The sequence below is a fragment of the Anabas testudineus genome, chromosome 24 (assembly GCF_900324465.2).
Source record: "Anabas testudineus chromosome 24, fAnaTes1.2, whole genome shotgun sequence".
Classification (NCBI taxonomy): Eukaryota; Metazoa; Chordata; class Actinopteri; order Anabantiformes; family Anabantidae; genus Anabas; species Anabas testudineus.
The window spans coordinates 9826140-9850945 of record NC_046632.1 but is presented as its reverse complement, the minus strand read 5'-3'; the positions used below and the strand labels follow the sequence as shown (position 1 = coordinate 9850945).

General features: G+C 40.5%; 1 protein-coding gene across 3 annotated transcripts in view; it reads left to right on the top strand.

The window, feature by feature from the left end:
- LOC113149338 (disheveled-associated activator of morphogenesis 1) overlaps nucleotides 1–24806 on the top strand; it is a 39715-nt gene that overhangs the window by 2942 nt on the left and 11967 nt on the right. For 2 of the 3 annotated variants that reach the window (XM_026341406.1, XM_026341404.1), the window contains exons 2-3: nucleotides 18744–19033; nucleotides 21121–21210. In XM_026341406.1, the coding sequence (XP_026197191.1) occupies nucleotides 18848–19033; nucleotides 21121–21210 (276 nt within the window). In that variant the 5' untranslated portion in view covers nucleotides 18744–18847. Of the gene's footprint in view, nucleotides 1–8511; nucleotides 8920–18743; nucleotides 19034–21120; nucleotides 21211–24806 lie in introns of those variants that run through there. The other variant, XM_026341405.1, reaches the window with a different exon arrangement.

Genomic DNA, 24806 nt, shown 5'->3' with positions numbered 1-24806 from the left:
CATATTGATTGACAGATGACTGTACATTGTGGTAAAATATAAGTTTATCTGAGTTTAGAAATCATTTCCTGTTGGTCTATTGGTCTGTTGGTATTAGTGATGTTTACCCTGAATCCTTTGATGGAGGATCCTCCAAGTCAGTATCATTCCTGCTTCATGTTCTCAGATCAGACTCTCTTTTATGATGTGTAGCGGATCCTGTGGGATACACTCTGAATCTGCAGCACTCTGCGGGGCCGCCACAACAATAGGTCTGTATGACTGTTTGAATGTGCCATTCTTTGTGTGGTGTGCTTCACTTGGGCCAGACAATGGTTCATTTAGCATCCCTGCTCTGCTGAGGCCTGCTCTGTCACCATGGCACCCCTACCATGCCACACCCTGCCCCCAGCTTGGTCCGACTTTGCACTTGTCCTCTCTTTTGGGACAGCTGGGTTCAGTCAGCCATTGTAGACCACACCCTAGACCCAACCTCACATTTTGAGGATTGTTGCTTTGAGGAAGAACCAAAACCAAAGGCTCATCTTGCCCCTAACCTTGAGCATGGTGCATAACATGTTTTAATAGAGACAGCAATGATTCTAAAAGGAGTCTATGACCAAAGGGGTTCTTGCAGTGCCTGAAACAAAGACAATGTGAGCTTACATGGCGCTAATGAATATATATCTGTAGCTTAGGAGAACTCAGGTATTATTTAACGAAGTAAAAGTCATTGTCCATTGTTTAGTCTGTCATCTCCACGCTGCTTTGATTTCAACATGAGACGTGTCAGGATCTGGTTAGCTTACCGCCTCAGCTTGTAGCTGTTGATATGGTGATCTGTCTATTTTATCTTTCTCTTTGACATCACACATAATATAGAGAATTAACATTGACTCACAGATGTGTTTTCTTAAAAGGAGCTACTGATAGCATGACTTTATTACATAGTTGTTGTTTTTTTTTGACTACATTTTTAAATGTATAAATAGATATTTCTGTGAAAGACTCACCCAGTGATTACACACCGCTTGTCCCCTCCCAAGACCGTTGGCTCTTGACCTTTTTGATTGTTTGGAGGTGAAAGGGCTGTGCCCCCTGTTTCCAGCTAAGCCACTCAGTTGTGGCAGATGTTTAATTTATGGCAACTTTCAGACCTTCTAGTGAGTAATGGAGCCTTCATGGCAAGTAATTCAGTCTTTCCTTGAACTGATTAGCTTTAAAGATGCATCACAGTTACTCGATGTTATTATATGATAATTACAGAAAAACAGCCTCAGTTCTGCAGATGCTATGCACCATCACCTTTTATTTGCTGTTTCATTCTAAATAATATGACTAGAAAATCTCAGGAGTCGAATATATTGTATCTATTAACACAAGTAACACAAGTTTGGTAGAGCAGCCTCCATCGTCATTTTTAGATTTGTTGAGCTTTTTCAGAGTCCAGTCCAGTTGCTGATGCTGCAGCACAGATTCATCTCCACAGAGCAGGCTCCCTGCAGAGAAACAAGCCTTGATCTGCAGTGTTATTGTTCTATAACCAGAACTGGGTGACCTATGAAATTATATTTTTGGCTGCTCTGAGCCTGTTGCATGTGTACCATCGAGAGCAAAGAACAAGTTGTGCTACTTCAGATTCCTGCCAAGATAGTTTCCTTTCTGGGAGTGTAAAGAGGTAAAGACTTTATAATCACGACAGAGCTACCATGTGTAAAATGCTGCACCTAGTCATATAATTTGATTGATGACAAATGTTAAACCACCAAGTGTTTTAGGAATCACCAGCTTTCATAACTAGTTTTATGCCGTTTCTTTATTTTTCTAAAGTCCTCTAATTGCTACTAGTTCAGTAGAGTTTTAGTGCACACTTCAATTAACATGTCAGTTTTAGGAAAGTCTTTTTACTGGATAAGGGCCTATTCTTTGAAATGACATAATTGTCTCAGGCTGTTACAGTATGTCACACAGCAGAGGCTATATATATACTTGTTTCCTTGTGTTTCTGATGGAAAGCCTTTTTAATTACTTAATTTCTTTCAGCTTAAGTACTTTTTAATTAATAGCCTTGCTTTGGTTTTCCTGCTAAAGTGGTGTTTGGTGGTCGTTAACGAAGTTAGAAAGTGACTGTTCTTATGCCAGGTTAAGAGAATTGAAGCAAACCTCAGATTATCATGACAATGAGCAGCAAAATTAATCACTTGTGTGCCTCTAGTCATAAGATGTGGAAAGATGTGTAGCCATGCTGTGGTTCAAACAAAGAGAGCATGTGGGTCCTGTCCTGTGTGTGGGGGAGTCCTATAACTGAGATGTTGGTTTGGGAGGGGGGTTATGGGCCAGGAGGGATTCGTATTTCAATCCTTGTACGCCTCTCGCTCCTTTGTCTAGGTCGCATTATTAATGCTAATGCCCAAAGGAGAAACTCTGGATATTAGAATTGTGCATGTGTTTGCAGGTTTGGTGGGTTGGTGAGCCCTCTGTCTTATTCTTGTTATTTAACATTGTTGCAGAAGAGATTCCAGCTGGTCAGATGCCAGCATCTTATCTGATAGCAGAATCTATGCACCAGACAGTTCAGGTTGTTGCTTGTAGTTATGGTAATAACAGCTCAATCACAGTAAGCTGACACGTGTTCAGCATATCGACCGTAACCATATCACACGCACTAATGCAGCTTTTTTACTTTGCCTCATAACAGCATTTCATGCATCAAACACCAGAATTCAGATCATTTCCTATATGTCCTATCTCATCGAGATAACTTTACCAACATTCAAAAGGCAACTGTGGCGGCATCTGGTATTTTTAAGGGTGTAGACTTGTTTAAAACTTGTTTTGAACTCTGTTTCTGCAGATCCTATTTGATAACCTGAACAATCACACTCTTAGTGCCATGAATTCCATGGCTTCAGGTTAAAATAAATTAATGCTATTAGGAATTACATGCCATTGCAGAGTTTGCGATGCATCCTGTTTGATTAATCTCCTCGAGTGGAATAGGTCAGATGCCAACATGTTTCTTGCTCAGACACAAACAGTCCTTGAAACAGCAGACAGAGATCAGATTCAGCAGCAGACCATACCAGAGTAAGGCATGCTCTTAAAATGCAGCCCCACCCTCCAGAAAACATGCTCAAGTTCTGACAAGTTGTTGAGCAAAAGAGCAAGGACAGAAAACGTTTGTTTAGGCTACATCTCTTATCTTTTATCCAGTCAGGTGCAACTTTATCAATTAGGAAGTTACAACAGCTCTAAGGCAAGGATTAAGAGTTAGAAAATGTTAAAAACCTTTGAACCTGAGCAACAGTTTCTGCAAAGAAAACTGTCATGCAAGATAGCCCTGTCCGTAATATACAGGAATACAATAAATGCACACTTGTTTTAATCACTTTCTCTTTTTCTCTGTGACATTTGTGCAATGGTAATTCAATTTCCCAATAACTGAGCTGGCGTCAGAGGAGCTCACTACCCTAAACTCAGTCACGCACATTTTTATTACATCAGTTTATAAAAGCATCTTTGTTTCTTTCTCATTTTTGTTGTGAAGCATGATGTGACTCATAAATATTATTAATGAATGGCCTAAGCTATGAATGGCAGCTTAGTTGGAGCTGGAAACTACGATCTCCATTCTGTCTTGGTACACTATATTTACAAGTATGTTTTCACTTTGCCTCAAATATATAATACAGTAGTCACCTCCCTCCAGAAATAGACGTTCAGGGTTTCCTTGGTCAGGGCTTTGAGCTGCTGCAGCAATGAGCAGGTTCCCACAGTATAACATATCTGTGTGATAACATTACTCTAGAGAAGCCATGTAGTTAGACGAAACCAGCTGCGTCAACAGCCAAACGCTCCTCAGGAGTGATTGTATTACAGCTTTCAGTGGTGACCATTGTCTGCATCCATGTTTCGGTCTTTTCTCACAGTTATATAACTTGTTAGACTTTTACCAGTGTTGTGATTTAGAGTCGATCCTTCACAACAACTGGTTCAACTCTAACCTTTCAAATAAAGGGGAGCATGTTATAACTGAATGATTATTCTGTAGCAATTCCTAAAGTTTCCACTTTAAAGTACTGAAAACAGTGTTGTTTACGCATCTTGCAGCAGTCGATAGCCGATATGCTCCAGGGCACAGGCACAGTTCGATCCTGTTAAACAGCAGGTGTTCTTGTAAACATCCCCATACGACACAATTTTTTGCACTTCCTGGGTTTGATTCATTTTTTCATTGGATTGCTTAGCTCCTGATTTTCCTAACTTTAATAATTAGTTTCGACTTCTTTGGTCACAGGCTGTTTTTTCTCCCCTCGGATTATGACACACTTTGAGATAAGCAGCTTGTAGTTCAGCCATCCAGCCACTCAAAATGGCTGCATGCTGCACACTGGCTTGGTTTCACCTTAGACTTTGCCTTTGTGTAAGCCATGTGTCCACCTGGCCATAGGCCAGTTTTATATCCTTGTTGGCAGTCAAAGATGAAGCCGGGACCTCAGACCTTTTCACATGGATTGAATCCTAGAACATCCATATGTAACATGAGCAAATAGTCACACATGCTTTGAAGCAGTCTTCACTCTGAGAGCAGACTGAATGCTGATTGGATTATGCTGGATTAACGTTACTCTATTTGATTTTTTTTGTTTGTTGATATGCTACCTCTACTGTAGCTCTGTATTGTCCTGCCTCCGCTTTCTTATCTCTGTGCATGAAACCTTAACCACTGATTTGTCAGTGCGGCGAGCTTGCCCTACATCTGGAGGGATCAACAAGTTAAGCCACAGCTTTTAACCCTCAAATTCTGTCAGTCCGTTAAAAGCACGTTCGCTGCAGCTGCAGCCAGTCACTTTGTAATATAATTTTTTTCAGTGTCTTTTCCACTTTTATCCTAAAAAGATCTTTTATCAAAATGTCTGTTAGACACATATTCAACAAAAAACTCACTGAAATGTGAAGGAAGACAACAACCAGTGTTACTGAAACAAAAAACATGTATTCTCACTATCATGTTGGCTCTTTTATTGGACTACGAGCAATGCAGAGTCAGAGATTAGCGAGTGCAGAAAGTCGGACACTCTTTCTGGGATTGGAACTTTCTATTCCAGGGGTTAATTACAAGCTTTAAAGAGGGAGGGTAGAATGCAGTAGGACCCTGGCATTTAATTAGTGATCGTTGGGGTCTCCTACAAGGGAAGGGCTACATGGGTGGAATTTATGGATATAGCCCCACCCTTTAGGAAACATATGTATGTTCTAACTCTGTTGCCTCCCACCACATGATACCATACCATAACATTTCTCCTTCGAACATTTTCTTACCAGCAGAATGAAAAATGTCTTTTAGATGCAGTCAGTCATGACACGGCTATGAACCTGCATTTAAGATTAGATGCTTCAGTCAGTCCTTCATTGACACATTTAGTGTCCAACGTTATTATGAGTATGTGAGTGTTGCTTTTGACAGACCCCACACTTCACTAAAGCACTTCTATTTTCAGAGACCAGAGAAACTCGGTCAACAGGCTTGTAATCACAGCTGAAGCTTTCAGAGTCCTCTACAAACTTGCAACAAGTCAGGGTTCTGTCCTTCTTTGTTTTACTGCTGATGTATTACAGTCAGATTTCCAGACTTTCACCTTTTCATCTTATTCTTGTCTGTTAAAGATGATTACCCTAAAGCAAAGTTTGGACAGTAACTGCATAAATCATTATATAGGTAGTATAAGTAGTAGCAGTAATTATCCATCATCAATCATCATCATGTGTCTACTTTGATTCTATTCATTTGTTATTATGTGGTATTGTGGCTTTTAATGTTTTTTGTTGCTGATTTGAGGTAGTGCCAAAGCAACAGAAAGGTGTTGTTGCCTGTTGAAAACCAGAAAGACGGGGGTATTGTTTTGTCTGCACTTAAATGTTTAATAATTAACAGGAAGGTTCAGTAAAGAGGGAAAAGGTTCACACAAACACATTTTTTTAGGCTCGGGTTTCTGTCAAAGCACTTGTAGTAGACAGTGTTTTGCAGATCATCTACTTCTTAGTGTCACATGTGAAGATTTGAAAGTTTTAGCCAGGTACTGGAATGAAGAGGCTGTCATGTATTATATGACTAAAGCTTGAAATAAACAGTCTGCAACTCACTTAAAATGTTGATCATATGTTTGTCATATGGAATAATTTTCCACATACTGAGTGTTGTTAATCTTGTCCAGAGATCTCGTATCCAACACAGCCACTGGTGGTGAATTTGTTCTCCTATCTTACAAACGGCATCTTGAATTTCATTTCAAAAAGGTTCCAGATAGAAAGAGAGAGGTCAGAAAGTCTAAATTCAGCTTTTAAAAAAATGACGTTGTTTGGCTTTATCTTGTGTTGCAGGCTGACATGTGTTAATAATCTCTTTCTTTCACATTACATTAGAGCCATGGTAGAGATAAAGGCACCAGTCTTCATAACTTGGACGAGACACTTTGATCGTTGTCAGGTTCTGATAACACATGCAAAACCCCAAAGATTCATGAATGGCCAAATAGACAGTAAATCTTTTTGGATCCACCAACACTGAAAAATGTCACCATGCTCAGTGTCCTGCACATTTCGGGTTGTATGTACCTGGTGACCTCGAGCTCACCAAAACATCCTGGCTTTTGTCAACATGGATGATCCATCCCACCAGAACAGAAGCCCTCCATGGGAACAGGACCTGTCTGTTATTCCAGCTGCATGACATTCTTTTCAGAGGCAGCTACCCAGGACTGTACAGCTTCCACTGTTATCCATTCATGACTGCATTGGCACGGCTCGCCACTGATGTCTGGCAACAGCAGTCCTGTAGAGATAAACTGTTTCACATAAGCCCAGTGCAGCATCTAATATGGAAATGTAGAATCTAAGGGGAAAGCAGCAGTGCTTTAGAAGATTGTGAGTGAGGATAAACATGTGACTAGGAAGTGGTCCAGAAATCTGAAAGCAGCCGGCAACTTTTGCATGTTGGCATCTCCAAATGGCAGCTGTTGGAAGACTTCAGTAACCTAGAAATCATAATGGTGACGTTACCGACTTCTAAACAAAGTTTGTGCAGCTTGATTTCAACCTTTCTGTAATGCTAAACACAGCGATTGTTCGCTCACAGCTGTTTGAGTTTCTCTTCCAGGGTTGATTTGTGACAACCTTTTGGCAGAGAAGTGTCTTGAGTCTTGAAATGTCTCAGTGTGTAGAGTTAATCCAGTCTCAGTTACAGTAATATGATGCTCTGCTGTGTCTCTGCTACATTCCCTGGTGGTGCTGATTGGACAAAACATTTCTGAATAACAAAATAGACGACAACAACACTATGACTATTGTTGACTGTGGTGTTCTTTGGAAACACTTGACTCACTTATGATGAACAAGAACTGTGTGACACCTACTTTGTCAACACCTGCATGGAAACCTGCAGGGCCTGAGTGAGGTAGATGATTCTGTTCTCTTATGACAACATGTCTAAATTTTCTCAACTCATGTATGACACAGTTGGACTAAATAGCAATTAGTATTGATGACATGCACTTAAGAATATGTCTAAAAACAATTTTCATACTGTCTGTTTAGTGTATATGATATGTGCATACTGTAACTTTTGTAATTATTCTTAAAAACAGTATTTCAGGGCTGATTTGTTCAATTGTTGCTTATTTTTTATAGTTTCTCAACAATTTTTTTGAGAAAGAGAATAATAGAACATCTGCCCTATCTATAATGAATGACAAAGATTTATCAGCAGTTGTATAATGGGTAAATTACATGACAGTTAAATGAAGCACCCGATGTAAATTACTGTACATAGTTATTACATTTGTATATTACTTCTTTTCTCAAGTGAAAGGCCAAATTACTGTAATGCTGGGTATGTTTATTTCAAGTGAAACTGATAAGCATGTTTCATATAAAAACAAATTCCTTCCATATTTTCATTATGTTGGTGTTGTAATGTAGGGATGTTTATAGATGCCGAGTGTTGGGAGTCAGTAATTAGGAGGAGATGCAGGAGTGATGCTGGTGCTGTAAATCATGTGGGAGTGTCTGGGATTGTTTAGATTAAAATCCTCTGGATATTTTGTGAGTTATCTCATTGTTGCCACACAAGGATGCTTTCTGTGCAGTATTTTAAATTGATTGAATGTATATGCTGGAGGAGTTCAGTGTAGATGATAGCATATAGTGTTTATTCCATAATTTATATGTCACATATAACTGCATTTCCTCAGGATTTGTCACACTTTCACTGCCTCCCACATCCACACTGACACTACATGAGTTTGACACCTAAGCTTTGTTTGCCTGCTGCAGCTCTCCGAACAAGCTCTCGTCAAACAAACCCTAAACAAGTTGTCCAAAGCGAATATTGTGGGGGGGAGGGGATGAGCTGGGCGGTGGCCATGGGCTCGGCTGCATCGTATTAGGACTGGGAGTGTTGAAAAGGGGAGTGGCCTGGAGCCAGTAACATCTGTGCCTGTCCCCTCTGCCCCCACGGCATTCTGCAGAGAAAGGCAGAGAGAAGGAGGTCAGGAAGGGAGAGGATACGCTGAGGAGAAGTTCTCGCCGGCCAGCTGGCTGTTTGCAAGATCTGAAACAGCAGCAGCACATGCTGTATGGCGAGTTTATCCCTTGCTTTCCCCTTGTCACCAGAAGAAAACAGCCCTCATCTGACTGGGATTTTCTTGCCGGATGGTTTTGACAGGGTCTGAGATTCAATCTGCTTATTAGCTGCTTCAACCCTGAGCAGACGACCTGCGTGGAATATATACCACAGTACCGTGTGGAGGAAATGCTCTGCAGCGTGCTGTATACAAACACTGTTTTATCTGTCGACAGTGCAGAAAGCTGGATACTGCAGTGAGTTGAGGATATAGAGGGAATGCTCAGAGTACAACAGAGGCGAGCTGACTCCTGGACAGGGTAAGACAAGCTCAATGAATCTGTCTGTTCTACCCTGTAATCAAATGAGCGGAGGGAAAACGAGTGCAGGAGCTGAAGCCGGCTATCTGCTGACTGGAATGTGTGTGTGTGCGTGTGGACTTCATGTGACCGGTAGATAGTCCTGGGCTATCATATCAGTCACTGTGTGTGTGCATGAGGGGAGTGGGGGCTGCTGGTTTGCTTTATCACTCCACAGGATACACACTGGATTCCTCTCACCAAGACGTAGGTGATTGTGTCATGTCTCATGTCTAATTAGGAGGTGTTGGTGTGGAAAATGGTGTTGCTGTAGTAACTGGGGGGAGGGGAGGATGACAGGGTGCTCCGACCAGACCCTGGGGCTGATTTCTGTGGTGAGAGAGTTGTTCTCTGTATGTGGGGAATGCCCCGTAATGACAATGCAGGTCTGGAGGTAGGGTGAGGTTGTGGTAGAAATATGTATTCACACAGACGCAGGCTACCGGCTGCTACCTCCCACCATCTCCTCTTTGAGGTTTGGCGAACACAGCCTGCTATCAGTGTCAGATGAGTGTGAGGGAGAGGGCAGCATACTTTTTTCCGCGATGATGCTGGAGTTCAGATAATCAGGTCAATGAGAAGGAAAGTCACCTTGAGAGGGTCTCGTGATTCTCCGCCCTCATTTCCTGTCGCTACCCATTTTTCTCAGGTTCCACTATCACTTCCTCAGCTACTCTTGAGAGGTCATGTAAATACTATACAGACTGATGTATTGCAGCGCTCTGACAGCTACCCTTTTTAATTCTGCAGGATTTCATGGTGGCTCTGAGTGATGGCAAGCTAGATTTTACCCTGTAATCTGTAATGGTTTTGTTATTTGTTATTGTCTGCTGAATTAGAGAGACAATTTCTCCCTTATAAACATCCAGAGCAGATTAAAAAGCAGGGTAATGTGCAGTGGAAGGGGCTTACATTAAATCACCCACCCACCCAGCCAGCTTGCACCCGTCACCCACCGCTCCAGTTACCATAGCAACTGAGGAAGAGGTAGGGATTTTTAAAGGACAGGCTGCAGCTAAGGAATATCCTAGAAGAGATTACAATGCTCTCCACGCCCCATTATTGACGACAGGAGAGATTGTCGGTTTTACTGCTCAGATATACATTTATTACTAATACGGGACTGAGCCCAACTGTGGTGCACATTATAATGTACAATATTCCCACTGCCACACAGAGATGGAGAACGTGATAGCTGCTATCTGTGCTATATGATTAGATCCGCAGCTTATATTGAAACTTATTCTGTTTCTACCTTAGTGTGCAAACTTGATTTTTTAATATAGGTAGATTTGATTAATGAGATTAATTCACTGATGGTTCTTAATCTGCTGCTTGAGCCTCTAGTTCAGTGGGTCAGATGAATCTCTGCAGCCCATTTAGAGGAGCTGAAGCACCCCTTCATTATCATATATAATATAAAAGTGGATATTCTCATTGCTTTAACCTCTTGGAACTATATATTTATCTATTACATTTAGCTGTATTTGACACGTTACAGCTAACAGAATTCATTCGGAGCATCAGCAGTTTGATCACTGGTTTTAATCTTATTTTTGTTAGCTATACTTGAAAAAAAATTACCCGAGCTACTTCGCAACCTTTCCACATAACTCTTGCAGATGTATGGCCACCACACCACCTTAGGTGTTGCTGCAGTTCTTCAGATAACTAATGTACATATCCTCTTGGTTACGAAATGATGGATTCAACAGACACTTATAATGAAGTTATGTTCTTTAATCTATTTATGCTGTGCTATGAGTTAAATGTGACCTCTTTTTTCATTAGGAAACAGCATGATAAGGGCTACTTGTGTTTCATGTGCCAGTTATAAACTCATCTGTTCTGTTTATTTGTTTTTTGGAACTTATCCAGAGCCAAGATAAATAAGCTTAAATCCTGGCATGGATATTGTCGCGTGTATGAGTAGTTTCCTTCTTTGCCCCCAGTCCAACCTCCACTTAACGGTTTGACCTGAGGAAGAATGCTAACATGCTAAGAGTAGGGGGTTGGAGAGTCTGTCTGCAGAACAAGTTTGACAACCTTGCCTGTGGAAAGAGCAACAACCTTTTAACCTGCTTTTTAATCTCTGTCCTCCCCACATTTCAGTTGCACACTCCCCAATTCTAAATGTACATTTTTGCTTTGTACTATTATTCATTGAAATAACAGGGAATTGCCACCTTTTTAAGTCATCAACAGTTCAGTGTGTTGTAGATTACACCCAGCTGTATCTCTTAGAAAAATATTCCTTGGAGACAGATTTGTTCAAAAACATCAAAAGTATCTTTTTGCTAATGTAAGTTATACCTCTAGGTGTGGTTCTGTGCAAAACATGCTACTCCAGTATGCAGCTCATTAAGTGTTAAAGTAAAAATCAAAAGGTAGTGAGTCTGCCGTTGAATGCACATTTGCCAGGTGTTTAGATCATTGCTTTGGTTAGTGGTGAATCTACATCGCCAATGAAGTAATCTCTTAAGGGGAAAAGGTTTTAAAAAGCACAAATTCAATCAGTGGTGAATATAATCTTTCCCAATCAACCTTACTGACAAACATCAGCCTTTTGTTCATAAACTACTGCTGTGGCCACGTAGATAAAAACATGTCAACATCTCAGATCACAGGATCAGCTGAGCAAACAAACAGCATGTCATGATCATTATTGACCAGGTTTAACTTGATTGTTGAAAATGGGTTTGGCAGCAGATACTGTACACAGGCTGGTTATTAGCTAATTAGAGTATCACAGACTAGGATCATGGTGTTTCCAGATGAAACATGGAAAGATCACGAGTCTGTAATGAGGAATTACAGACTCGTGTGTATTACAGGGAACTATTAAATGGCTAATAGTTCCTGTTTTTTGGCCACAGCAGACACTGCAGCCTCTGTGTGTACATGTACCATTTAGCTTTAAATGTTGAATATTGTAGTTGTCATACTGGACTAATGAATTTTGAACTTCTGCAACAATTTAAATGGGGGATGTGTTTAGTGCGTAGGGTTTAATTGTAGTAGAAATGTTGATTAGGATGATCTGGAAATTGGGCTCAATAAAACAGTGTAATATCTGTGAGTTGCAACCAGATTAAAACTGCTACTAACTGTTATTGTTCAAGATATTGGATTACTTTATTTGAGAAAATGAGGAAAAACGGTCGTCACCATGGGGATATTTTGTTTTGTTGAACTAACATGTACAAAACCATTAATATCAAACTATAGTAACTCTGGAGTTGATGTCATTGAAAAATGTCATGTTTATTATTTTAGGTTATTATTTGCTTGGTGTTTAACTGTACAGCCAAGAATAATACTAACTAAGAAGCAGTAGAAACACTGTAGCAGTGGCTTGGTCCAAATCAGCACACACACAGACGTACAGTATGTCATCATAAAAACTAGAAAAACTACCACACCACATGAATCACATGACATTCCCGCATTTGCAGTGATTTGCATAACAGTCACAGCTCATACTAAGTTTGCTATAGTCAACTGTCACTAGTTCAAAGCCCCAGCAAATGAGAACTATTTAACTCACAGCCATGTGAGTCAAGTGTAAAAGCTGGTGGAAGAAACGCTTCTTTTGTGTGTGTTATCCCTCTCTCTGCACTCTCTCGGTATCCCTGTATGTTAATCCTGTAATCTGAGAGTACTGCTCCTTCAGCCATGTGACATTAATGCTCCAGAGACAAAACCTTTGTCATATCTTGACACACAATCCTGTGATGAAAATGCACATGAGCACACACATCAGAGCCAAACTGCTCTGCTACTGTAATACTGCTGCTCTCACACTCAAGACCGTTTTGAAGGCTCTCTGTTGTCTGGCTGGTTGCTACTATGAAGTGATTGATGGTAATCTCCTCTTAACCTGCCAGTCAGCATTTCTATCATGGCCCAGTCATTTTGTGACGTGTGTCCAAGTATGTGTGTTTGTGTGTTTTCTCAATGTGCACATAGGGTGCCGTTAAGTGTGCAAGACATTTGGGTACCACTGTGCAGTTTGTACCGTGGCTCAGCCAGAGACAATTAGACAATATGAAATACCATGTTATCAATCAGTCAGCTTGCTGTCAAGAGTTACAAATATTCTCTTTGACCTGAATTTACTACAGCTGCATTGAGAAACTGAGATTGTTTTATTACGTGCCATTGTTATTATTGCTGCACATTTAGTGGTTGTGAACTAATGCTGTTCTAAAGTCAAAATAGTTTTGAGTTTCACAGGTTAAGCAAGCACAGGGTTGCTAAATGTTTTTCAGCTGGGCAGCTCCAGGCTCAGGCTATGCGCTTTGATGAAAAGACTACCAGTAGCCTTCACTGTGTGATTTCTGAGCCTTTTATTTGCAGCTGTCTGATTTGATCCAAAATAAATTACCAAGTGCAGTGCATAACAATCCAGGGGGTTTCCAAAAGTCCATAAGCCTCTTGTGAGAATGAATGCTAGATACAGATAGTACGCTTACCAAAAGAGGACCAATGTCTCCAGTATGAATTGAACATGCAGTATATGCACCAATTCAAACTGATAGATATTGTTTATTCTGTGTAGAATACACTGTAAATCACTGAAATAAAATGAAATGGTTGTACCTTTAATGATGAGCTGCTGTGCATTCAAAATGTTGCAATGAGATGATCATCAAATTGCAAGTCTGATCCATCCAAAATCCTAAATCGGAAAAGAAGATTAAACTTCTGTGCACCAAATACCTCTCTGTCCCCCATATAACACAGCTGCAGTCATTCTCTGTATACTTAAGCAGTCAGTTAACAGCCGCTATAATGATGCTTTTCCAAATTTCTACGGTTTAACTCAAACATCTCATGAAATTATTTGGGTTTCAGTTTAGTTTTTATGACGAATACACTTGGGTTAAAGGAATGACACAGTGTAAAGATTATGAGAGTGATATAGTGACTATATTGATTGAATTTTTCTAGGAGAAATGACATTTATTTTGCACCCTGCACACAGAGGTCAAGGTCAGACAGAACAATGTCCCTGAAGCAGAGAGAGATTGACTGGACTGCTCAAGGACATTTCACAAAGTGAGATTATTAGCATTTAAGTTCTAAAGAGACAAATTATAGCCCTTTAGACAGTAAATCAAGCATCAACAATGAATATGAAGGTCTCTTTTTGGTCACAATCACAATCAAACTCATTCTGTTTGGCTGTACTTTTCCCTATAAGAAACATAGGAGAGCTGTGCAGCTGCATCATGTCCCGACCATCATTAGTGCAGCCAGCGATATAGGCAGCCATTAGTGGCTTTAGATTTCAAAAATTAAAAGTACATCTTTGAGCCAGAAACTGCTGAGAGATGCCAGCTGTTGCAGAAGAAGGTATTTCACACATCTGTTTTCAATACTCTACTGTCCACTGTGTTCTCTCTCCAAGGTTGAATTCCTGCTCCAAGGCAGACATATGTTGGGTTATTAGCATCAGCTTGTTGACCTTGTTAGAATTTAGAAATTACACATATAGCTACCTATCAATGAGAGCAATTATTAGCATGCTACATAACTGCTGTTAGATAATGTGGAGTTCTGTATATGTCTTTTAAGTACAAGCTGATTTATTTTTGCAAATTCATTCATGCTTGGCTTTGGCTTGTCCTTTGCATACAGGGCTTTGGTACCTCCACCTTTATACAGTAAAGCTATTATGAAGTACATGAAGTTTCTTATAGAAGTACTACAGCATGTACTGTTAGGGAACTAATGGGGATTAGCTTCTGGATCAGAGACCCATGTAGCACCGAGAAAATTCAGCCAGCGTTATTTCCGTATGTCCACAACACAATGTTGACACAATTAAGCACATATTTAAAATCTGTTGAAGAAATCAGTACAATGAATGGAGTCAAAGAGAAGGAAAAGGAAGAGGCCTTGGCAAAGCTAGAAAGAGACAGTTGGATGAAAAGTGTCGGGTCATCTTTGAATTCTTCCTGTCTGTTCATTCCTTTTTGCACATGTTTAGTAATGTGAGCATGTCTCTGTGTTTAGCTTAAGATCCTCTTCTTGTCTCCTGCCTTTTCTCCAGCTGACCTGACAGTTGTACAGGTTTTAATGGAGAGGTCTTGTGCAGGCACCATGCACAGGCTCACACTCACTTTACAAACACTGGGATTCTTTTTACAGTCTGGACTCCTGCCAAGGTACCCACCAAACCACATGTTCAAGAAAACAACAAGGGTATCCAAGGATAGAAATGTCCTACAGACAAAGAAATTAGTGTTTGTGCGAATATGGGTGGGCGGGTTTAATTACTGGATGTGTATGAATAGAGTACAAAAGAATCTACTTTGTACTGTAAGCAGCAGCCTAGAAAAGTCATGATGTTTCTCTTGAACAGTACAAGAGTCAATTTATGTTGGTATAAACACCATTCTTCCTGATGATATGGAAAATGCAGCTGTTGCCGAGAATTATCATCTTTAACTGTCAGACTGTTAGCATTTCAAACATCACTACTACAGTGATAATCGCTGGAAATAATAATTAATTCTGCTCAATTTTACTTCTTGGAAAAATAAGTGTCAGTGTGACAGGTTAAGTTGTACACGCATGAACTGTAATTTGAGGTAGTGTGTGTTTCCCTCAGTTAGAGCAGGTGACGGCCGACAGTGTTTATCGTATGGGTGTTGTTCGGGGTCACAAGGCTCACCTGGGTATGAGAGGAATGTCCTCTTGTTGTAACAGGCCTCTGTTATGTAGGGAACCTTGACCGTCTTACAGACAGCCTCTGGGGCTAATGTCAGAGCATTCGGGTCTCACAGGTTAACAATTACAGCTCAAACACAAAGTCTCCACATTGACACAGCTTGTTTGTTCAGACCTTAAACCTTCCCTGTCGTACCCTTCACACATGGCCGAGCTGTGGCACACCCACGGGTTCCTGTAGTTGGATGGGGACCAACACTGTCCCACTTCAGTTCACAAGTTTATACAAAGTTTACTATTCGCTTTAGTTAATGGAAAAGATGGACAGTTTTGTGGACTAATATGGTCAAGGAGGGCTTTGATTTGTTTCATCCCTTCATGCTAGAATAGATGGTGAGCGTGAAGCCGAGCAGCTGCTGCTGAGACCTTTGGTAGTCTATTTGGAAAAGTCAAGGATGTGTCAAAATAAATACACCATTCATTGTGTTCAAGGAGTGAGCTGCTGTGTACTTTATCCCACGTGTGGCCATTTGGCCTCAGCCGCCTTGTCCACATAGCACAGTTTAACCTTTTTCATTCACTAAACATTGTATATATCAGAGCATTAGCAGTCTTTATTTAGAAAAGAATGACTATTCTAGTAATGCAATCAATTTAGCTATTGTTAGTTTTGTTTGACAGTTTTCTCAGTTGTTAGTAGTTTGTTGGCCACCAAGAGGCAGAAGGTGTGTCTGAATGGTCATTGTAATAATTCATCATCACAGTTTGTGTCAAAAATGGTATTTGTGATCAAAAACAATTTAGACTATAGTCTAGATAGAATAGACCTTTTTTGTGATCTGCATTTTGGTTTTTGCCGTTGTCAGCATGTTAAATGAGAAATATTAAAACCAAGATTAAGGAGCAAATGAAAATAATATGATTTTTCTGGTGGTTGGGAACAGTTGTTGACCACTCAAGTGACTTTTCCAAATCTCAGAAGTAGCTGCTGGATAGCAGAGACACAGATGAACCACAAAAGCAACTAAAATGGGACAGTGATGGCATCAGGCTTTATTTAGGTAGACCAAAGACTTTACTTTATATAACTTAACTCTACTTAGGCAAATTTGCCATAGGAAATGTCCTCACTTTCCCTTTTGGAACAGACAACACGCCCTTAGTCCATTCCAATCTTAGTTTACAGTAAAGGACATAAACTGAAGAAGTTAAATTTAGAGATCACTTTGCATATGATGCATACTGTCTGGGCGAAACCTTTGACTTAGAGAAAATTATTGGGAAAGGTCAAGTGAATGTGGTTACGTTATGTTACGGCTGCCAGTCACAAAGAAAATGCGTCCAAAAATTCTTGCAGATCAGCAGAGCCTCTGTGGTAATGATACTTGGCGTCACAACACTGGTCACCGCTGGGAGCAAGACTGCAGAGCTGTTTTATTGTGACACACTGACGACATTTTCCTCAGGGATATCTGGATACCATGTCTTTAGTTGCCAGACAGCAGAGAAGTCTTGTGGACTATTATCTTATCCATTATTCCTGCTTGGACGTCCTCCAGCAGGTCTGAGAGCACAGACTGCAGATGCCTCCTATCTTAGTTGTTTGTTGCAAATCAAAGCTGTTTGATTTTAATACTGAGGTCCAACATCTGTCTTGTCTCAAATTCCTGCTTTTGGTATCAGATTTTAGCTTTAGCAACAAACTAAGCTGTCGCTGTTAGTGTTTGGATAGCTGGAATGAGAGAACCAAATGCTCCATGTACAGTTTAATCTGATCTCAGGTTAAAATACCCCCTGAGGAGATGAGAGAAGGGCTGTAATATTAAACTGGACAGTCTACAGCCATGCTAACGGCTGTGTGAGGCTGTACTTTGGTCTTTGTTTTTGGAATTTCAGCTAAACACAAAGTAAAGCTGTGGCCGGTGGGGCTGCCATTAGTTTGGTTATAAACCACACTATATGAAAGTTTGACTTAATGGTGGCACTGGATGAAAGTTAAAGTTAAGTTACAGCTTATTTGAAATTGTGCTAAGGCAAACTTGAATGTCTCTACCAAATTTAATTGAACTCCAATAATTAGTTATTGTGACATTTTGCTCAGAAATAAAAATGTCAAATTTATGATGGCGCTGTGTTGAAGTCAGAGGATCATCAGAGTTTGTTATGATTCATCCTCTGAAGACCTTGATTTTTTCATTTTAATCATTCCACTAGTTGTTCAGATGGTAGCCTGGACCGCCTGCCACACTAACATTGTCATCCTTGGAGCCACAGTAGTAGTGTGGCTAAAAGAAAAAAACTCATGATAGTCCTTTCACCTGGAAGGACATAGATTTCTGTAATGTGCTCAACCCTCCTCAGCAATGCACGTTATTTATGACAGCTGATCTGTCTTTTTATCTGTCATATACGGCAGGTGGGGCATTTCCTACATTACTGGTGAAATTTCAGCTGCTAGAGACAAAACCAAATGTGTAATCATGTGACCTTTAAAGAGCCTAGTGAGGAGTGACACATCAAATGATTACATCGCACTTTGATTTCGTAAATCTCACGTTATTTGAGCAACACACAGACCGACTTACTCACAATGTAATGACTCATCTTGTGGTTTTACATGAAGACCTGTTGATGCTCACGTTGACCAAACCAAGCTCCAAAACAACAAAAAGCCTCACACAGCTCTCAACTCAGTCACTGTAAACACACCCCTTTAATCTTTCCTTATTAGGTCTCTAGAGGAAAGCCAGAGTTGAATAGGAAGAAAGGGGAGATGAAAAGGTCTAAAGACACTAATCCTGGCAAATTATGGTTTCCATTTCAAACATCAAACTCTCAGGGGACACTATTGTGTAGTCATTATATAAAGTCTTTCAGTGTTTGCGCTCGCTGTTACTCACTCTGACCCTGTGTTCTAAATCATTATTGTGGAGCAGAGGTTTAGGTTGTAAGTGTGTAAATTCAGAGCCTTAATTTTAGTTTTATATTGTTCAGCTGCTAAAAAATAACAGTTGTTGTACAAATGGCAACATGGCCAGAACCAATTTACTCTTACAGTGTAGTGAATAGTGTAAGAAACTCATTGTGTCTCTTCATTGTGTCCACAGAACTCTCTGACGGAGGCCAAACTCTGAGGTGGAGGAGGCTGTATAGAGGCCCTGAAGGAGCCTCCCACCCTCCCTACCTAAGCAGCTGAACACATTGGAGAGCCATGGCACCTCGGAAACGTGGTGGCAGTGGCCGTGGTGGCCTTTCCTTCATCTTCTGCTGTTTTAACAGCAACGATCACCCGGAGATCACCTACAGGCTGCGGGAGGACTTTGCCCTGCAGTCCATGGAGCCATCGCTGCCGATGCCAGGATATGATGAGCTCGATAGCATGTTCTCAGAGTTGGTGGTGAGACATTATTTTGCTTTCCCTTGTTAATGAAATACAGGCTCCAGCGGTTTGTCTGTCAGAAGGGTTCAGATCATGTTTCAGTAAACATCTTCAACAGGTTTGGTCACATTATCTCAGCAAGCCCCTTGAAAAACTGATATCTTAGTTTTATTCTGTGCCTCAAAACACCAATGTTGTCAACAACCCAGACTGTATCCACATATTCTCTAAAGTATATATATAAAAAAATGTATCCTGAGAATTACAACTTTGAAAAAGTGTCATGAAAATACACCTTATTTCATATACACATTAAACCGAACTTCAGACAAATTAACAGAGAAGTGAAGATGTAAAAAGCAAAACAAATCTAGACCCTGTGACGTCTATAAGCCAACTGTAAAAAAGGAGAGGGGAAAGAAGATAAAAATAAAAACTCTGAAATTCCTGAAATATATTTTCCTGAATTGACAAGAGACTTTATAAATATTTTCCATTTCTAGATTTTAATAAATTCTGAGGTTGTCTTAGCTCGTTGTTGTCGCTGTCTGTAACATTTGAAGACATTTACAAATGAACTGTCACTTCCTACCAGTTTACACTCTCATGTGAGCAACGGGGCCGGGGTGCTATTCTTTCCCTGCTTTATTGTCACTTCTAATTTGTCGTACTCCACTCTCTCTCCTGGCCCCATTTTTTTCTCCCATGGTTGCCACAGTAATCTAAGCGTGACATTTTTGCACATCAATAGACCTCATTCAGGAGCTCTTACGGTCTCGGCCTCCTCCATCTGCTAATTGCTTGTTTTTGTCTTCCACCCTTTATGAAGACATAATTGAGTAAGTTGAGTGTGACAACAAGAGGGCTTTCAGTTGCTCTGTTTACTAAAGGAAAACGGCCACGTGTTTTTCTTTTCACCCAGTATGAGCCACCATGTGGTGTGTAATCACAACAGGTTTGGGGGGGGGGAGAAAGACTTGTGTTGTGGAAGATGTTCATCTGCTCAACGATCAGTTGAAACCTGACAACATAAGGTTTACGTGATTAGTTTTCCAAACGCTGACAGTCAAAGTGAGTTGCTCTCAGCCTTAATTACTCATAGAGCACATACTGTGCAGTATCTGCTGTTTATAATGTTACAGATCAATAAATGTACAGTTGAATTTACCCCATTTACTGCCTAATAGTGAGAATATGGATGTAATTCAATCAATCGTCCACGCAACCATTTTAGCACATTTAGCACGTATTGATTCACAAGACACAGTGGGTTTAGGAAAGAGCATGCCCAAAGACAATTCCCATAATGAATAGATTCAGAAGACATTTAACAATCAGTCTGATGGATAAATAACATTACATTAACTTAATCTCCCGTTTAGACTCGTGTTCCCATTATCTGCTTTCTCGTGACTTTCACCATCTTTCACATGAAACTCATTTAGCTATAGTTGTCTGAAGTAATGTGGACCAAAATGCAAAGAGGTTGAAGCTCAGAAAACTCTCAAATAATTTAAAACTGCCATTGGAAATTATCTGATACCTTGACTCCAACTTAAACGTTTCAATTATCCAAATTCTCTTAGCTATCTACACGAACATTCCCCGCCAGCTCCCTTTGTGTGCCTCTGTTACACATCATGACGCATGTTGTTTCCAGATGTTTGTTACCACATGTCGAGCAGGCAGACCACGCCTCATCTTTCCCTCTATTACTCACATGGGTAAAATCTGCAAGACAACTGATTTGATTCAGAGTCGTCCTGAATTTACGATGAGAGCACCTGGTGATATCCTGCTGATCATGAAAAGATTTAGCACAAACTGAACCTCTTAAGTGAAAACAGAGCTCAAATGCAACTAATCATAGCACATGCTTTTGTTTCAGGGAATAAAAGAGACTTGATTTATGTAGATATTTCTAAATTGGCAGCGTGACGGTTCGATAGCTTGTGCAGCCGTCTGTACTCTTTGTTTTAAGAATGACTCTCTGTTTTTAGGCAGCAGATACTTGTCCATCAGTGGATTATGAAGACATGATATCCAGCTTTTCTTTTTCCCAACCATTGTTTTCACCTCTCCTGCATTTCTTTCTCACTTTGCAGGATGAGCTTGACCTCACAGAGAAACACAGGGAAGCCATGTTCGCCCTGCCTGCAGAGAAGAAATGGCAAATCTACTGCAGCAAAAAGAAGGTAAAAGGCTCACTGTGCATTATGTCACTTCACATCAGCCTCCACACGTCCGCTGCCAGCTGGCTGCTTTTTCTGAATTATATCTGCAGATATCCCAGCTGCCAAGTTTGTGTAATCGCCTCCCTCATTGATTTGTTGACACCTGAAGCAGTGTGTTTTGTAAAACAGAGACCACAAAGTCTTGCGTCACTGTGTCCCTGTGCTTGTGACAGGCCCGAGCATGACTGTCTGCATAATGTGTCTAAGGAATGCAGACAGTTATATTTTTTCCATCACTGATGTCAGGTGTATGTCAACTGCTTGTCCCACCTTAACATACAGAACATATTATTCACGCTTTTGTTTAGAGCTAGTAAGTATTAACTGGTTTTTGTGATGCGCTGAAGTTTGTGTTTAGCCTTTAACATTAGCTGCTATAATCCAGGTAAAGACTCAAATAGTGCTCTAACTAACAAATTGTGTTGGCTGCTTACAAATGTCTTTCTGGGAACAAATTAATTTATTTTCCTCATTTGTGTCCAGCGACTTTCAGACTTCATAATTGGCAAGTGCTTTTGACCAAATGTTATGAATGTGGTTTAAGGCTAGCTGTTGCCAGTCTTCCTGCTAAGCGAGCTGACTGCTGAAGTACCTACTTCAGAATATTTCATCACCAAACGGCATATGATTTTTTCACTTAGTGGTATTTGCACAGTCTGTCAACCTTTGTCATTCATGGGAAACCACAGCATAAACTGCCAATATTACTATACAATAGAAAGCAAACCACTGCAGCCAGACGCATACCAGTCCTGTTCCACCCAGTGTACTTTCTAATACCTTTATTCACCAGTCTTTAATGTAGTATTTACTGTCACTTTCCCCAACACTACATAATACATCTTTAGTTCCTGATCAAAGCTCCACAGTGAAGAACTCGTTCACTTACTTGCCTAACTTGAGTAGATTTTACACAAGATGGATATAAAAATAGCCAGGTGTCAAGAGAATAATATGAAAGTTAGATCTAGTGTGTTCCATTAGATAATCCACTAAGAGGGAGGGTAGTGTCAGGAATTAAAAAGTACTAAAATATGTTGCAGGACTAAAGAAGTATCTTTAGTCTTTACTAGTAATCTTTTTAAGTATTTGTAGACAAAAGATTTGTATTGTTTGATTGAAAAACACAAAATCAGTTCCTTAAAGGGTTTTTTAATCATTTAGATAATATATCTCTCCCATTAAAGTATTCATGTAGCCATAACATACTCGACCACTTTGTGACAGTGTCATATTTCATCATGTCTTTTCTTCCTGATTGAAGGACTTTTCCCTGTATATGAATTCATCCTCAGCAAGCAGTAAAACACAGATGCCTGTTGTAGTTTAGATCAACTCAAATTGATTTTCTTAACGATCACTGAATGTGTCATCACATTTTTTTCAGCAGTGTTTCTCAAGGCCACAGATATGAATGTGTAGGATATCCTGTCCTGACTAATATGCAGACAGGGCATGCAGGGCATCCGGTGAGGAGTATTGGGATTTAGTCTGATGGATAGGTAATTAGTTTTTAAGTGTACAGTACATATCTAGGGAAACCACAGCTGCAGAAAGGCATATCATAAAGTGCAAAAATAAATACAATTTGTGTAGAGTTCCTGTAAATCTGTATTTGACTTATTTATATAGTTTTTGGATGGATTATACCACCAGGCGTTTGTAGTAACTAATAGGTGTATTGTCTTACCTTTCAGCAGAGTTTGGATACCCGTCTCCCCTTTATACGAAAACTGTGTGTGTGTATGTTGCTCATTTTCTACAATAGAAGTGTAGCCTATTTTTGCCTAATTTGTTTAAGGAAATACATCACACTTCAGGTCATATTTATACAGTGACAGAGAAAATTCTAGAGGTTAGCTTTTAATCACTACTGTAAGTATTGATGCACTGAAAAGGTGAAATGGTGTGAATGGAAACATTACATTCATGCTCCTGTTCCTGCTCTGACCCACTTAGTGACCTCATTAGGAATAGTCCCTGGGCCCAAAGTAACCTAATAATAAACCCCAAAATATTGGTCTGCTTCTATTGAGCTTCAACAGAACATGCAGGGGTGTTTTAGTGCTGCAGCAAATGTAGAGGACAGCAGCAGCATCAACCTGCAGGGGACAGAAAGGAATCAATATTGCTGACTCTGCAGCAGGCTCTGGCCCTGTACCAGACAGATACAAACTCACCATCTGAGCTCAGAGAGGAAGGGTGTGTGAGTGTGTGTACACGTGTGTGTGAGTGGCAAAAAGAGGCACAGGAAGGAGCAGTTATCCAAGGCAAACAGGAAGGCTTCATTTCCACAGGTGCAGCTTTTGTATGTGAGTCAGGAGGGATCATAAGGAGGGAGGTGGGGTCATTATCAGGGCGCTCCAAGCTCAGGAGTGATGAGGGTGCTCTTTTTACCAGTTGTTTCTTGGAGATGAAATCCTTCAGAAGACGGGCTGCTCCTTGAAAAGTCAGTCAAAGTCTTTAGCTGTTTGGTTTGGCTGGGCACCTGAGCTGATGAAATCATGCTGCAGAGAATCAATCTTCTTCCTAGTCCTTGTCAGCTCTCCTCTGGGCTACATAATCTGCCAAGAAGCAGATTTACTCATTGTTAGCAGAGACTAAGTTTGGTTTCAAATTTCATTAAAAAAATCTAAGAGGACAGAGCTGTATTGTCTCTTTCATGCTGACTGTCCCATTACTCCCAAATGCTGTAGCTGAGATTGATTCCTGTTTCCTACAGTGACTTTGATCTGTTTAAAATGTATTACAGGCAGACTAAAATACAGTCCTCTTTTCCCTCTTATCATGACCTTAAATAAACTGCCAGCTTTTGAAGACTGCTGACTTCCTAGTTGAGGGATGAACTCCATCCATTCATCCATTATCCAAACCGCTTTTCCTGTTAAGGGCTGTGGGGGTGCTGGAGCCAGTCCAGCTGTCACAGGGTGAGAGGCAGGGTACAGCCAGGACAGTTCAGAGAGATGAACTCTTTAAGAGGTAAAAGGAAGTGGTCCCACCTCTGTGTCTGCTGCACTAATGGACTGAACTTCTTCCAGCGCCTGCCTGGTCAACCTGGCACTGGTGGTGGATGGAGCAGCAGGATCAGGCCTTCCTGTTACTGCAGACCAGCCAAGGCCTGCAGTCTCTGCCAGAGCAGCCAAGTCTCTGCAGGCTGCTTTATTAACTGACGCCCAATTAGTTTCTGATGGTTAGCTCCCTTGTGCTTAATGGAGCAAGAGTTAAAATGAAAGCCTTGGGGCCTTTTATGTACAAGCCAAGTTCAGGGTCAAGTCGTTTTCTCCTCAGTGTTTCCCCTTATTTAGAAAATGAAATTATCCAAGAAAAATCTTGCCGTTATTTTTCACTTGTAATACAAACATGCCTGTCTGGAGATTAATCTGAGCATAAGTCAGACCATGTCCTTAATCTGCAGTTTTAACATTCATTTACTAATCTGAAGATTTTCTCCAGCAGCTGTGCTTTCTTTTCTGCACTTCTCGCCACATCTTGAAACTCAGTGAAGCACTGAAGGGTAAAATGGGCTGGATATCTGTGTTGCCCTACTTGGAGTTCTT